The following is a 16,149-nucleotide window of genomic DNA, read 5'->3' as shown; positions in this document are numbered from 1 at the left end:
CAAGCTGGACTCAGTCTCATTTACTCCCACTTCCATTAAAACCTTGTCCTGCTGAGGGTTTGAGACTGTTCTGCCTTCCGTTCCTTCTCTGTCAGAGTTGGTTTGGAGGAGAGCCCAAACCTGAAATTATAATAAAGAGACCCTAATGCAATTACACTGAAAAAAAAAAAAGAAAAAGAAAAGTTACTAGATCAACACAAAATAGTGAGTTCAGAGCTGCTATAAGCTTAAAGGTACTGTCTATAAAACAAAACTCAGCAAAATAATGATAATAATAATAATCAATTACCTGAAATTAAAGCCTTGTATTGCAGAGAAAACAGAATATTTCACTTAAACAAATAGCCAGTGTTCACTTCACATTTCCCATTTATCTTCATACATTCTACCTCTAAATTTATTAAATGACTTTAATAGAAACAGGCTATTTCTTGTCATCATTTGTCTTGCCTGGATGAATCATCCTTATCTGTAGATTATTGGAAGAGAAATACAGCAGCAAAGATGGGGATTGGCAACTGTGTCATGAACCTGGCCCTGTACGTCAGTGATTACATTCCAGAAACATTCACCGACTGGGTGAGGATAATGATAATTCTTTTGTGTATGTCATTTCTTCCACAATTTAAGAAAAATTGAATCAGTAACAACAACATAGAGAAATATTCTGATTTAAAACTAAGTGCAGGAAAGTGGTTGTGATGGCATATGTTGCAAATCATGAATATCTATTTTGCTTTAAGAAAGACTGGGGCTCTAACACACCCAGGATCAGAGGTGAGGAGGACACAAGATCTCTCCCAACACCGGGAGTAACTGGGACCAGCGGGACCAGGCACACAGGAACTCCACCAGCCCAGTGGCTCACGTTCCTTTCGGTCCTACATAAGACTGTTAAATTGATTGTGGTTATATATCAAACAATTTTTATAATACTCATTTTTATTGTTATAATATTTTATAAATTTTAAAGAATATGACAAAAAAGATATTGTAGGTATTGAAGGGGGTCTCTGGAAGGAGTTGGGGTACAAAAGGAAAACAATAATGTGATTTAATTCTCTTTACTTAAAATATGTTTTTAAATGTTAACAAATTCAGATAAATTGAAATCATGTAACTTTTCTCATTATAATGCAATAAAACTTAAAAAAAGAAAGATTGGTATACTGAGTAAGTGATATTCAATTAACCATTAATTATTCTTTATATTAAGCAACAGGACTCAATTGGTTTTGAACTCTAAACTTAGGAATATGTGATATGGTTAGAACAATGTCACTTGAAATGTTGTTTTTATATATATTCTTTCATTGCATATAAAAGCCATGAAGATAAATGAAAAACTCTGAGCTTAAAATATTTTAGTGTTTTTACATAATATCACAAATTTCATCATCTTAATCTTCACATACTATAGGTGTCTTTTATAATGTACAGAATGTCAAACATAGTCCAACATTAATTCTCATACAGGATACACTGAAAAGAAAAAAACAAGATGAAAAATAATCACTCTCAATGATTCACATTCACATAAACAGAGAATTCCTGCCGAGCAGTGGTGGTACATGCCTTTAATCCCAGCACTTGGGAGGCAGACACAGGCAGATTTCTGAGTTCAAGGCCAGCCTGACCTACACAGTGAGTTCCATGACAGCCAGGGCTGCACAGAGAAGCCCTATCTCCAAAAAGAAAACAAAACAAAACAAAAAACCAAAAATAGAGAGAAATTCCTTAAATGTGTCATCATTGCACAGCCTATCCAGCTACTACACTATTCCATGTCTGCAGAATGGGAATGGAGAAGATAAAAGCAACTCTCTTAGTTGCTTTAGCCTCTTAGAATTCTACATTTCAAAAGCCATTAGTGGTATTATCAATGTGCTGACTCAGTTTTACGTGGTAGAGATATAGATATTGGTCATGTTTGATTCTTTTTGATCTATAGTAAATGTGAGTGTGTCATAACATTGACTCACCTTACACAGTAGCTTCAGAAAATCCTAGTTTCTACTCATTTGCATTATTTATTAAATTACATTTTCTTTGGAATATGAGAATCAAATTTTATTTTTATGGAATTTTACTTTCTTTTAGTCATTAGCATAATTAATCTCATTCATATATTTGAAAATCATCATGTGTCTAGAAAACAATTTAGTGTCTTTGAAGAGTTCAGGTACAATTTTGATTAATTTGAGCATAGGGTGAAAGGAGTGTACTTTACAAATTCAATTCTGTAAAAACTTGGATAAAATGTACTATGTTCAGCAGTTTGAAAAATTAATTTCAATAGTTTGATTTTGCATTTTCAGTATATAAAGATAGTGTTGCAGAACTGATTAAGTATCAGATATATGGTGTACGTTGATTCAACTCTATTTTAGGGATAGAAATAAACATGACAGTATGGGTATAGTATGGTACGCACTGCATTATAAAGTATACATCCATGGAGTAAGCCACATTATTCACACAAAAGACAGAACCCACTGTATAGGCCTGGCTGGCTTGGAATTCACTATTTAGTCCAGCCTGTCTAGAACTTAGAAAGAATGAGTTTTGCCTGTGGGTTCTGAAGTTAAAGGAGTAGGACAGCACACCTGAATAATTAAGATGGTCTTAAGGGTGAAGAATTATGAGTTAATTTTTTATTAATAAGAATACATTTTCAAAATATGAGTTTTAAAATGCAGTCAGTATAAAAAATGAATTGCCTTAGAAATTTGAAAAAAAATATAAAATGGATTTATAATGTCTCAATAGTGAAAACAAAAACAAAACACTCAAATAGCAAAAGCCACAATAGAAAATCTTGGTAAGCAGCATTCTCTCACTGCAGAATTAGGAGAAAGAGCCATGTCTTGCACCTTAATTAGAAGCAAGACAGTCACCTCACTTATCTCAAGGGGGATTGTCAGAGAAGGGAAGGAAATCAGAACCAGAAGCAGGATGAATGTCTCACTAGATATATAAAATTTGGGCCCATTCACAATAAGGAAACAGAATATGAGGATGAAAATCCATCCAAGGAATTCCGTGTTTTCTGGGTCTGGGCCAAATCAGGTGGCTCCTGCAGCAGCTCCTTCTGCAGAGACTCTTAAGCTCTGACCAACTCCTGGTCATGCTGCAGTTTCTCAAACCTGGGAACAATCACAGCTAAGAGACAAGCTTGGTGGACACTTGTTATGCCAGCTGTCAGGTTATTATCTCCCACCACTACCTTTTTACTGGTATGTCAGCATTGACATTTTAAAAGGAATGAAGAATCATCGAGCTGGGTCTAGAAATTTTCTATGCCCTAAAAGTTTGTCAGAATTTGTTCGGGAACTGTAAGTCCCCTACTATACAACGAAACCTATGGCTTTCGCCTACAACAACTGGGCATTATTTTGTAACAGTATCCTAGCATAATCAAGAACATTAAGCAGTATACAACATGTTCATGATGAGTTATTGATGGAGCACGTCATTTTACACATATTCTTGCATATGTTGCACCTAAAGAAGGACATGAAGCTAGGCCAATCCTTGTACTCAGGTGGATCCTTGCTGGAGAAGTATTTCTGTAGGAATTTGCCTGAAAATAATGGCCCTCCATAGGTGCTGGCCCCAAAGAGCCACATGAATTTTCTTAGGAGTAGAGCTAGGAAAGCACGTCCTTGCTCTATATGGAAGTCTGTTATACAACATTGTTGTAAGAATTCTCATCATACATGAATCAGAGGCATCTGAATGGATTCATCTTGGAAACTTCTTAAAATAATTCCACCCAGGGAATACTTTTCACAGAAATGAGTAAAAACATAAGAGACCAGAGCTAAAAGAGTAGAATCTTACCTTCATAGGGGAGGGGATGATCCTAAGTAAAAATGAAATTTCAGCCAGGCATGGAGTTGTACACACAGAGGTCCCATCAATTGTGAGACTGAAACTAGCAGATCTCTGTGAGATCAAGGACAGCATGCAGAAACCATCATAGACATGAATCCCAATGTGTCTCTGTCACACACATAGAGTATCAGAAGTATGATTTCCTGGACTGATGTTCCTGTTGCCTAGATGAGAACAACACTTTAACATGTTCATTTTGGGTAGGGGCTCTTAACATTGCTTATAAGCACCATCCCATAGAAAGTAGACACCTTGGGTACAGGGGACCCAGGTGGCGCCACCCAAATGTCCCAGTCAAGATACAACATATTCTGCAGGTCCTCAAAGTGATACTGTAGGTTTCAGGTAATTTCTTTTCCACACTGACCAGCCATTCAGCTTCAACACATACTGCAATATTTGCTCCAGTCTTCTGAGTTCTTGTTCCTTAGAAGATGGCATATATTATGCATTGTTCTGCACAGAAATGAACAGACTTTTATATAAGGGCAATCAAATAGAGAGAGTCCCAAGATTGTGGTTATTATCTTGACAATCCACAATATTTTCATCAAGGTTCTAGAAAAATAAAAACTAAAGTAAAAAAAAAAAAATAACTGTTTTAAGGAGGAGTCTGAACTGAAAGATAGCCAATGGTCACTATGGCCAATGAGCACATGTATGATGGACAACATATCCCAGAAAATTCATCAGAGATGACCAAAGGAGTTTACATTATGCATACCAGGTCGTTGAGAAGAGTTTAAGAACTCTGTTATCATCCTTGGGATCTAAATGTGTTGTGTGATGTGGAGTGTGCTCACCTCGGCCAGACTATGTTGTACTGCTTAGAACCTCCATCCCCACAAAAGTCTCATACATCCTGAAGTCCCCAACCTCCTCCCCAGCCGATGAAAAGTTCTTCCTACATCCCTGGTGATCTAGTCAGCATTGGACTGTAAGTCCCAAGAAGGGAGAAATCTCCAGCAACACTCAAGGAAAACAGGGTTAGGAAGACACTGCTCAGGCTTCTGTAAGTGTGAATTGAGAACTGCGAAAAGCAAAGAGCACTCATTGTTTTGAAAGAAGAAAGTAGTAGGTCAAATGTGATTCAAATTCATGAAAATTGGAAGTACTCATTTTGCAGGTGCACTAGGATCTTCTTAAAAGCTCCTTCCCTCCTGTTAGTTACATGACCCCTACCATATTCTGGAATTTACTCAGAATTTTGTGCATATCACACCACCTTTCAGGAGTATATGTCCATGTGTGACTTGTTATTCACCTGTCTCGCTGATTGGTCTGCAGCTTCATGCGGAAAAGCAGAATACATTTTTCAATAATTCAGTTTTTCACAAATGGCTAATTTTGGGTTTTAATAATTAGGATGGGTTGTCTCTCCCATGAGGTCCGGGGGTTTCTCCTGTCATTTTTTTCATTTTCCATCAATGGAGTTAGATGTATATACAACTATACACGATCATTTTTTATTTACTATTTCTTTACTTTGTGTGAGTTCAGGGTTGTGTGACCTTCTGTATTGAATATTTAGAGGTCAGAAAACAATGCAGTCCTCTCAGGATTGGTGTCCTGGGGATCCAGTTTAGGTGGCTGGACAAGTGCATTTATCCAATAATCTATCTGGCTGGCCCTCACATAAGAGATTGTTGCCTAGATTCTTAGCATCCAGTTCAGACCCTAAAGCTTGCCTGCTAAGTGATTCAACTAATGAGATGTCTCTCTAGCAGTCCTAAAGAGTGTCTAGCAAACAGAAATATTGTCCTTCAAATTTCTGATATTAGAAGAGTTATAATATTGTGTGTTATAATGTTGCTTGTCATACAGAGACTTGAGCAATTTTAAAATTAGATAAATATCACTGTTAATATGGTTGATATTTTCAAGCAATAAATTTGATGTCATTTTCCTTTCTTTTCATGGTATATTTCTAATTTATGAGTATAGAGTTCCTTTGTTAATTTTAAAATTCATTTGTTTATTTACTCATTCATTTTTTGGTCTTTTAGAGGTTCTGTTTTTCTTTCTTTCTTCGTTATTTATTTACATGCAAGTCCCTGCTACACTTGTTCTCCCTACCTACAGACAGTACCTCATTCTATTCCTTTCCCCCTTGCATCTCAGAGAGTGCTCCCTCCCCCACAGACTTCCCCCTTCCCTGAGACCTCAGAGAATTTAGTGTATCTTCTCTCACTATGGCCAGACCAGGCAGACCTCTGCTACATATATGCCAGGGGCATAGGACTGGCCAGTGTATGCTGCCTGGTTGGTAGCTCAGTCTATGGGATCTCACAAGGGTCTGGGTTAGTTTAGACTGCTGGTCTTCCTATGGTGTCACCCTCTCTTTCAGCTTCTTCAATCCTTCCCCTAATTCAACCACAGGGGTCCCCAATTTCAGTTCTTTGTTAGGTTTCCTATTGTATGTCTATTGTTAGGTGTAAGAATCTATTGTAAGTCTATTGTATGACATTGTTCTAGGACAGCATCATCAATCTGTATTCTTAATTCAGAATATGGACTTTCACCTAATAATTGATCCTTGACAATATCAATGCCTCCAGTCCTCTTTTATTGATGCATAATTGCCTCATCTTTCCACCATGTTGGCCAGTATAGTAGAAGCCAGACTCTAAGATGGTTGTCATCTAATCTCACCAAACTTTTGGAATTATATGATACTGTGTGGCACAGTTTAGTAACTTTTATATATGGTGAAGGTAAGCCATAGGCTACTTCTAATTCTTGCAATCTTTTTGAAACTTGTGCCATCATTCATAACTCACAATCTAGTGGATCCTGTTCCATGGGTTCAAATTCCTTTATAAAAACTGGAAAAGCCAGCTTTGTTTTTTTTTAACAGATACAGACTACTTTTTTATAGTCTTGTCCCAAGGTGGTGTTGTAGGCTTTTGATTGAATTCATGTAAAATTTCTTTTTTTAAAAGTGTTATTATTATTACTTTACTCAATGTTTTGTATGATATCTCTTAATATCTTTACTATTATTTTTCACAATTTATTTTTCTATTTATATTACATCCTACTCACAGCCTACCTCCTCTGCTCCCAGTCTTGCCCTTACAAATCCCTACTGCCATGACCCCCTCCCCTTCTTCTAAGAGAAGGGGAAGCTCCTGTTGGGTATCACACCACCTGTGGACATAAGCACTAAGTACCTCCTCTCCAACTGAGGTCTAACCAGGCAGAAAAAGTAGGGGAATGGGGTCCTTCCTTAAGCTATCCTTGTTCCTACTAGCTCATAATTCAATTATCCCGTTTATACTAATTTAAGTTCTCTTATTTCAACTCTGCCTTAGACAGGCAAGGAAAGACAGAGCCACATTGTCACACAGTGTACAAAAATATTATCCCTAAAAGCTATGAAAAGCTGAAGTGGAGAGAAGAAATTTTTCCTTCTCCATTGTGCCAAGTCAGGTAAATGACCTTGGATGATGATTCAGTTGTAAGGATTTCCCATGGCCATAAATGGTGCTATTTCAAGGATTTCCTCAAAAAGAAGGGGGTTTGTTTGTGGGTTAGTTTTATTATACAGGAGTTTAATAGGGCACATATTTCCTAATCTTTGATGATTTATTTTGTAATGATATGTTTCCCATGATATAAAAGGAAAGGAAACACCTGTTCCAATAAAGAATATTCCTGAAAACTTGCAGCAGTTAGGTGATCCCACAATGTCCTAAAATGTCAACTCACTGCAGGTTTGAGAGCCCCAGGAATCAACATGTCAGTATTTATTGTCTGTTGTCTAACTGTTGTTTGTTTGTTTGTTTGTTTTCTTTTCTTTTGATTTGATTTGCTTTGTTTGCATAGAAAATGATAGGAGGTTTTTGCCAGTGTTTAGGTAGGCTGGTGAGGTTGAGGCAGAAGATTGTGTACCTTCCATCAGTACTAGGGAGTGCCATGGCCAAATGATTTCAGTTGTCCTTTCAATGCATCTAAACCCACACTGATTGTGTAAATCAAAAAGAAAAGATAGACCACTAGCCCTCAGATTATGAAGGCTTGGCATCTTTGGGATGATGCCAAAGGCGCCTGTGCTTGCATGCACCATACGCTGCTTGAACTGGAGGTCCTATTGAATCCTAATTGTGTGACAGCTGCTGGCCCAAGTCTGCTTCTGCACTTGGGGTATCCTGCCACCATTGATGACCTGCTTTAAAAGAAGGAATGAAGCTTAGCTGGGCAGGTGGGTTAACAGGATCTCAGCCAGTGTGAGTGCAGTAGAAAAGGCTTCTCTGGAGACAGTTTTCAGCGAAATAGCTCTTTTTATTAGGTGTGAACAAAGGACATATAATCCTTTGGGAGTGTGGTTGGTTTGAAGGTGAGTGTACATCATTGGCAGAGGCTGAGGTACATGAAGTTTTCATTTGCACAAGAATTCCAGGTAGTAGCTAGACATTTCCTAATAATTAGATAGTAAGTTTAACATAAAACTTTGACATAGAGGTACATAACTACTTCAATGGTGGCAGAGGTAGGGGGTTGTACAAGCTATGTTTGTGAGCAAGGAAGGAACAGTCCTACTTTGGCCAGTCCTGAGATTCTCAGGGTTTGGAGACATCTTGACTTCATTCATGTTCCAGACTGGCTCCACCAGTTACACAACTTTCCAGCCCCACAGTGAAGAGCACAGAACAGGACCCTTAGAATCCCTAAAGATCAACAGTAAAGGAGAAATGGTAGGGAAGCTTACAGCCAAAACTTCTTTGACATGTCTCAACCAGAGACGAGTGCTCACAAAAGAAATATGAAAGAAAGTACAAATGCAGTCTAGAAAATAAAAGTTCACAAATGTAACCACCATCATCAGGATGGTGTAGGATGCTCTAGTCTCAGCATAGACTTTGTGGTCCTGATTGGGATTGTGTATGTAGTGCATTCTCTTGTGGTGTCTGTTCAGGTGTGTAACAATGGAGACACTCATCCAGACCATGGTGCTGATGAATATAATGTCCTGGGCAAATCTCAAGAAGCTCATGCCAACACTGGAACCAGAGGTCGAGCAGACCCACTTACCTTTAGAATCAGTGTCATTGTTTGTTTTCGGTGGACCACTGACATTCATTGGGATGTAAGCATTATTTAAGACAGCAAACAGCCAACAACTGTAACAAGAATAGCTCATGACTTTGGGGGATATTTTTCTAAACAAATCCCCAGCCCAGGTACAAGGAACAAGAGTGACAAACTGGTAGGTGCTCAGGGCACAAGTGGAGCACATGTTTGTGCTTCGAGCCACCATGTAAAAGAAATATGCAAGTTTACATGTGAGGTTAGTTGGAGGCTTCCTTGGAACAAAAACTACCATACGATTTGGAAATGTCAAGAGGAGGAGAATGAAGACATTAGCTGCAGCTAAGTTGGTTAAAATGACCTTGATGGGCCTAAGTTGAGAGTCAAACAAGATTGAAGAAAAATTATGAAGAAACAGAAGGATGTTGCCCATGGTCCCAACCAAAACCTGGCAAAGCAAAAAGATCTGAAGAGCCACTTCCTCCGAGCTTATCAGTGTTTTATTCTGAGACAACATGGAGATGGCTTCATTTGACAATGGAGTAATAATAAGGGTAAACAGTACTGCCTTCTCAGTTATCTGAGATTTTCAATTAATTTGGAGTCTCTGTTTTTCAAGAATGGTGGCACTGCTTTGTCATGCTTTAGGAGTCTTCTCTGAAAAACCCTGCGTGGACATTCACCCAGAATAACAAGTTTATACTTATTTACTTTCTCTTCTAATATGATGGAACTATGCATGTGATGCAACTATATCTCACTTAGCCAACAATACTACACACCTTTTAACACAGTACAGGCTCTGCATATGTATACACAAACAATGTAGTAAACAGGACTATACTTTTTGTTACATTAGAATTCAACATCATTCCTCATAACAATGTGTTAAGAAATACAAATTCATTTGTGGAGTGATGATTCTGGATTTCATCCCTTCTGTTCATATTTGTGGCACTGCATTCATGTATTTTCAGTCATACAAGCAAGCTAAAAATTTATTCACATCAAATAAAATAAATATACCTTCAAAAATATAATAAAGAGCTGGAGAGATGGCTCAGTGTTTAAGAGGAACATCTGTTCTTCCAGAGTACCCACATATAATTCCCAGTGCCCACATGACACTTCCAAACTGCTTATAATTCTAATTCTGGGTGACCTGGCATCTTCACAATCATATACACAGGTAAAATACAAGTGCACATAAAATAAAAGTATAAAAATTACAAAAGATAATGCAAATTTAATACTCATGCTTTTATGTTTTTTTGTTTGTCATAAAACTAATAAAGTTTATTTTAACATGTACAACTCAGTATTGACATTTTTTAAGTCATCAAAATAATTTATAGTAGTTAAATGCCTCTTAATTATCCATGATATCTTCTGAAGCTAAAATTAGTATGTACTCAACTAGTTTTTAAAATCTATTTGGAACATTAAACATGATAGAAGTAGAAAAAACAATCTCTTATGGAGTCCTCTATGAAAGGAAATTGTGACAGATTCTTGATTAGACAGAAGCCATTCCATCTCCAAGGGAGAATAAACAATGTAACTACGGCTCCATAGAATAAATTGGGAAGTGTTCCTTCTGTTTCTATTTTTGGGAATAGTTTGAAGAGTATTAGTATTAGGTCTTCTTGGAAGGTTTCATAGAATTCTGCACTAAACCTGTCTGGTCCTGGGCTTTTTGGGGAGAGGAGAATTTTAATGACTGCTTCTATTTCCTTAGGTGCTATTGGACTGTTTAGATGGTTTATCTGATTTAACTTTGGTATTTGGTATCTGTCTAGAAAATTGTCCATATCATCCAGATTTTCAAGTTTTCCCGAATATAGGCTTTTGTAGTAGGATCTGATGATGTTTTGCATTTCCTCAGTTTCTGTTGTTAAATACATTTGAACCAAAATATTTAACAGATATCTATAGAATATTTTATCCTAAACCAAAATAATATACCTTCTTCTCAGCATCTCATGGTACCTTCTCCAAAATTGACCATATAATTGGTCACAAAACAGACCTCAACAGATATGAGAAGACTGAAATAATCCTATGCATCCTATTAGATCATCATGGACTAAAGCTGGTCTTCAATAACAACAGTAAAGAAAAAGAAAAAGAAAAAGAAAAATCCCACATACACATGGAAGTTAAAGAACACTATACTCAATGATAACCTGGTCAAGGAAGAGATAAAGAAATTAATTAAAACATTTTTATCATTTAATGAAATTGAAGCTACAACAAACCTAAAATTATGGGACACAGTGAAAGTAGTGCTAAGAGGAAAACTCAAATCTGAGTGCCTCCAAACATAAATGGGAGAGAGCATACGCTAACAGCTTAACAGCACACCTGAGAGCTCTAGAACAGCTTGACAGCACACCTGAGAGCTCTAGAACAGCTTGACAGCACACCTGAGAGCTCTAGAACAGCTTAGCAGCACACCTGAAAGCTCTAGAACAAAAAGAAGCAAATATACCCAAGAGGAGTAGACAGCAGGAAATAATAAAACACAGGGCTGAAGTCAACCAAGTAGAAACAAAAAGAACTCCACAAAGAATCAACAAAACCAGGATCTGGTTCTTTGAGAAAATCAACAAGATAGATAAACCAATAGCCAGACTAACCAGAGGCTACAGGGACAGTATCCAAATTAGCAAAATCAGAAATCAAAAGGGAGAATCTGAGGAAATTAAAAAAAAAAAATCAGATCCTACTACAAAAGCCTACACTCAACACAACTAGAAAATCCAGATGAAATGGACAATTTTCTAGACAGATACCAGGTACCAAAGTTAAATCCAGATCAGATAAACTATCTAACAGTCCCGTAACCCCTAAAGAAATAGAAGCAGTCATTAATAGTCTCCCAACCAAAAAGAGCCCAGGACCAGATAAGTTTAGTGCAGAGTTCTATCAGACCTTCAAACTATTGCACAAAATAGAAACAGAAGGAATATTATCCAGAAGCCACAATTACACTGATACCTAAACCACACAAAGACCCAACAAAGAAAGAGAACTTCAAACCAATTTCCCTTATTAATATCGATGCAAACATACTCAGTAAAATTCTCACAAATTGAATCAATGAGTACATTAAAACAATCATCCAGCATGATCAAGTAGGCTTCATCCAAGGGATGCAGGATTGGTTGAATATAAGGAAAATCCATCAATATAATTCACTATATAAAAAAACTCAAAGGAAAAAAAACATGATCCGTTCATTAGATGCTGAATAAGTATTTGACAAAATTTAACACCCCTTCATGATAAAAGTTCTGGAAAGATCAGGAATTCAAAGCCCACACTTAAACTAGTAAAAGCAATATACAGAAAACCAGTAGTCAATATCACACTAAATGAAGAGAAACTTGAAGCAATCCCAGTAAAATAAGGGACTAGACAAGGCCGCCTGCTCTCTACCTACCTATTCAATATAATACTTGAAGTTCTACCCAGAGCAATTGGACAATAAATGTATGTCAAAAGGATACAAATTGGAAAGGAAGAAGTCAAAATAGCAGTATTTGAAGATGTTATAATAGTATACTTAAGCGACCTCGAATTTCCACCAGAGAAATCCTAAACCTGACAAACATCTTCAGCAAAGTGGCAGGATATAAAATTAAGTCAAACAAATCAGTGGCCTTCCTCTCCTCAAAGGGTAATCAGGTTAAGGAAGAAATTAAGGGAATAACACCCTTAACAATAGTCACAAAGAATATAAAATCCCTTGGTTTGCCTCTAACTAAGCAAGTGAAAGATTTGTATGACAAGAACTTGAAGCCTCTGAAGAAAAAAATCAAGGAACATCTCAGGAGATGGAAAGATCTCCCATGCTCATAGATTGGCAGGATTAGTATAGTAAAAATGGCCATCTTTCTGAATGCAATATACAGATTCATTGAAATGGCTATCAAAATTCCAACTTAATTCTTCATAGAGTTAGAAAGCTATTTGCGAATTCATCTGGAATGGCAAAAACAAAAACCAAACACCAAAAAACAAAAAAACAAAAAAACAAAACAGGATAGCGAAAACTATTCTGAACAATAAAACAACTGGGGAAATCACCATCCTTGATCTCAAGCTGTACTACAGAGCAAGTCCAAGTGGATCAATGACCTCCACATAAAACCAGATACACTGAAACTAATAACAAGGAAAGTGGGGAAGAGGCTCAAGCACATGGGCATGATGAAAATTTTCCTGAACAGAACACCATTCCTAAATGCAATAGAGGGCTAATATCCAATCTATACAAATAACTGAAGAAGTTAGACTCCAAAGAACTAAATAGGCCTATTAAAAATGGGGTATATATCTAAACGAAGAATTCTCAAATGAGGAATACTGAATGGCTGAGAAGCACATAAAGAAATGTTCAATATCATTCATCATCAGGGATTCTACCTCACACCAGTCAGAATGGCTAAGATAAAAAACTCAGGTAACAGCAGATGCTGGGGAGGTTGTGGAGAAAGAGGAGCACTCCTCCATTGCTGGTGGGATTGCAAGCTGGTACAACCATTCTGAAAATCAGTTTGGGGGGGGGTCTCAGAAAATTGGATATAATACTACCTGAGGACCAGTACCACTCCTGGGCATATACCCAGAAGATACTCCAACATGTAATAAGGTCACATGCTCTACTGTGCTGATAGCAGCCTTATTTATAATAGCCAGAAGCTGGAAAGAACTAAGATATCCCTCAAAAGAGGAATGGACACAGAAAATGAGGAACATTTACACAATGGAGTACTACTCAGCTATTAAAAACAACGAATTCATGAAATTCTTAGGCAAATCGATGGAACTAGAAAATATCATCCTAAGTGAGGTAACCCAATTACAAAAGATCACGCATGGTATGCACTCACTGATACGTGGATTTTGTTTCCGAAGTTCAGAATACCCAAGATACAATTTACAGACCATATGAAGTCCAAGAAGAAGGAAGACCAAAGTGTGAATATTTCTTTCTTATGGTAAACAAAATACCCATGGAAGGAGATACAGAGACAAAAGTTGGAGCAGAGACTGAAGGAAAGTCTATCCAGAGACTTCTCTACCTGGACATCCATCCCATATACAGTTACCAAACCTAGACACTCTTGCAGATGCCAAGAAATGCTTGCTGACAGGAGCCTGATACAGCTGTCTCCTGAGAGGTTCTGCCAGTGTCTGACAAATACAGAGGTGGATGCTCTCAGCCAACCATTGGACTGAGCACAGGGACCCCAATGGGGGATCTAGAGAAAGGACACAGGAGCTGAAGGAGTTTACAGTCCCATAGAAGGAACAATATGAACCAACCAGTGTCCCCAGAGCTCCCAGGGACTAAACCACCAACCAAAGAGTACACATGGATGGATCATATATAGCTTCAGCCGCATATGTAGCAGAGGATGGCCTTGTCAGACATGATTGGGAGAAGAAGCCCTTGGTCCTGTGAAGGCTAGATGTCCCAGTGTAGAGGAATGCCAGGAGAGGGAAGCAGGAGTTGGTGGGTTGGTGAGCAGGGGGAGGGGGTATGGGGTAGGGGGTTTTCATAGGGGAAACCAGGAAAGGGGATAACTTTTGAAATGTAAATAAAGAAAATATCTAATACAAATATTTTCTGAAAAAGTCACTAGGTTTCTTTTCATAAAGAACCCTGATATACACATATATCATCTGTGTTCGGAAAAGTCTGAGTGACAAAAGTATATCACTGATTCATAAATTTAGGATTTTTAGCTCATTTTCTATGGCTTCATGTAGAGTACATATATCAGATTCATGGCCAGCTTTTGTTAACCACAATCAAAAACATTACCACCATCTGTGAAAGTCTTTGCATATGTAGATTATTTAAACTTCAGGTTTTGAAAGCTCATGTTTAGTGTGCAACTTATGTGGTTTGTTCTGATTTCCACAGTAACAATAAGCTACTATCCAACAGCTAAAACCTGTCCTATCAAATGTAGGGTCACCTTAAAGGATATTTTCAGATGAGTTCTATACCATGAAATGGACATTTCTTTAGGTTAATGATATCATTGACATAATAAAGTAAACCATGGAGACCAAAACAAAGCCACTCTAATGATTAATGTTGGCTTCAGAATACACTGGATTGTAGAAGGGGGAGAAGAACTTTAAGCAGAAACCTAAAGCTGCAGCAGTCTCACCTGTGCAGGCACAGCAAGGATGGGGTTCCTCACGGGGATGAAGGCCAGCTCCTGAACTGTGACTGCAGAGACAGCTCTGGGATCCTTTCCCCTTGAAGAACTCTGTGCAGATCACTGAATGAGGGGAGACATGAGAGCACATAAGTGGACAGTGTCTGGTCCAAACACTTCTCAGAGAGTTATTACTATGTCATCTGTGTTGTTATTAACCATGTCTGTATGCAGATTCTAGAATACACCTATAAAGGAAAAACATTTATCCCCAGTGCAAATTATCATTTTCTCATTCTGGTAAGAAATAATGATGCCCAAAAGTTTGTTAGATCTTAATGAGCAGATGAGCAAAAGTTAAAATAATTTTTCTGTCTTTCCTTTGGGGGAACCTAAGTTCTGAATTGGTGTTGTCTTCAGGTGTGGAGAGGTACACTCCAGGAAAGATCAAAGGACGTGTTAAGTGTATTTCTAGTGGGTGCATTACACCATATGCTTTCACTGTTGTAAAATTGTACTGATGTCAGAAAGACCATCAGCATGTGAATTGGAGTCTTATATTTTCCTCTGTTTTTGGCAAGGATAATTTAGTCTGACAAATCAAAGAAGTGAAACCTGTTTTTCCCCTATGATTCTTTGGGTTATTCCAATGTACATTTCTTTTTTATTTTATTCTTTATTTTTTTTATTTTGAAAGTTTATTGATTTTTTGATGTACATATTCACAAATGTAGTACATATTGATAGGGTATTTTTGTCATATTCTTTAAAATTTATAAAATATTATAACAATAAAAATGAGTATTATAAAAGTTGTTTGATATAAAACAACAATCAATTTAACAGTCTTATGTAGATGCTTGTCTATAGCAATAGTGAAAATACATTTTTCTCCATATAAATTTTTAAAAACTCCAAATATATCAACTGTATATGTCAATAATACATTATTTACATTATTATGTAAATAATACTAGTATTTTCTTAAATGAACATAAATATATAAAATCTTTTTGTTTGTTTTGTATTTAGTAGAGTT

General features: G+C 37.1%; 1 protein-coding gene across 1 annotated transcript; it reads right to left on the bottom strand.

The window, feature by feature from the left end:
• Window positions 1-7,571: 7,571 nt before the first annotated feature.
• LOC116101780 (vomeronasal type-1 receptor 4-like) lies at window positions 7,572-9,445 on the bottom strand. The gene is made up of 2 exons (XM_031385614.1): window positions 8,557-9,445; window positions 7,572-7,591 (listed from the first exon to the last, which is right to left on the bottom strand). Exons 1-2 carry the CDS (start codon window positions 9,443-9,445, stop codon window positions 7,572-7,574), a joined length of 909 nt encoding a protein of 302 aa, XP_031241474.1.
• Between the last annotated feature and the right edge of the window lie 6,704 nt (window positions 9,446-16,149).

This window comes from Mastomys coucha, unplaced genomic scaffold, assembly GCF_008632895.1.
Source record: "Mastomys coucha isolate ucsf_1 unplaced genomic scaffold, UCSF_Mcou_1 pScaffold21, whole genome shotgun sequence".
Lineage (NCBI taxonomy): Eukaryota > Metazoa > Chordata > Mammalia > Rodentia > Muridae > Mastomys > Mastomys coucha.
This window is presented reverse-complemented; position numbering and strand designations above follow the sequence as displayed.

Bases quoted from the DNA above. Each gene is read 5' to 3' on its own strand.
- LOC116101780 (XM_031385614.1), bottom strand. From the start codon at position 9,445: ATGTTGTCTCAGAATAAAACACTGATAAGCTCGGAGGAAGTGGCTCTT. The intron at 7,592-8,556 runs GTCCTGTTCTGT...TTGACATTTTAG, and splicing joins GATCTTTAGGGATTCTAAGG to GACATTGTGGGATCACCTAA.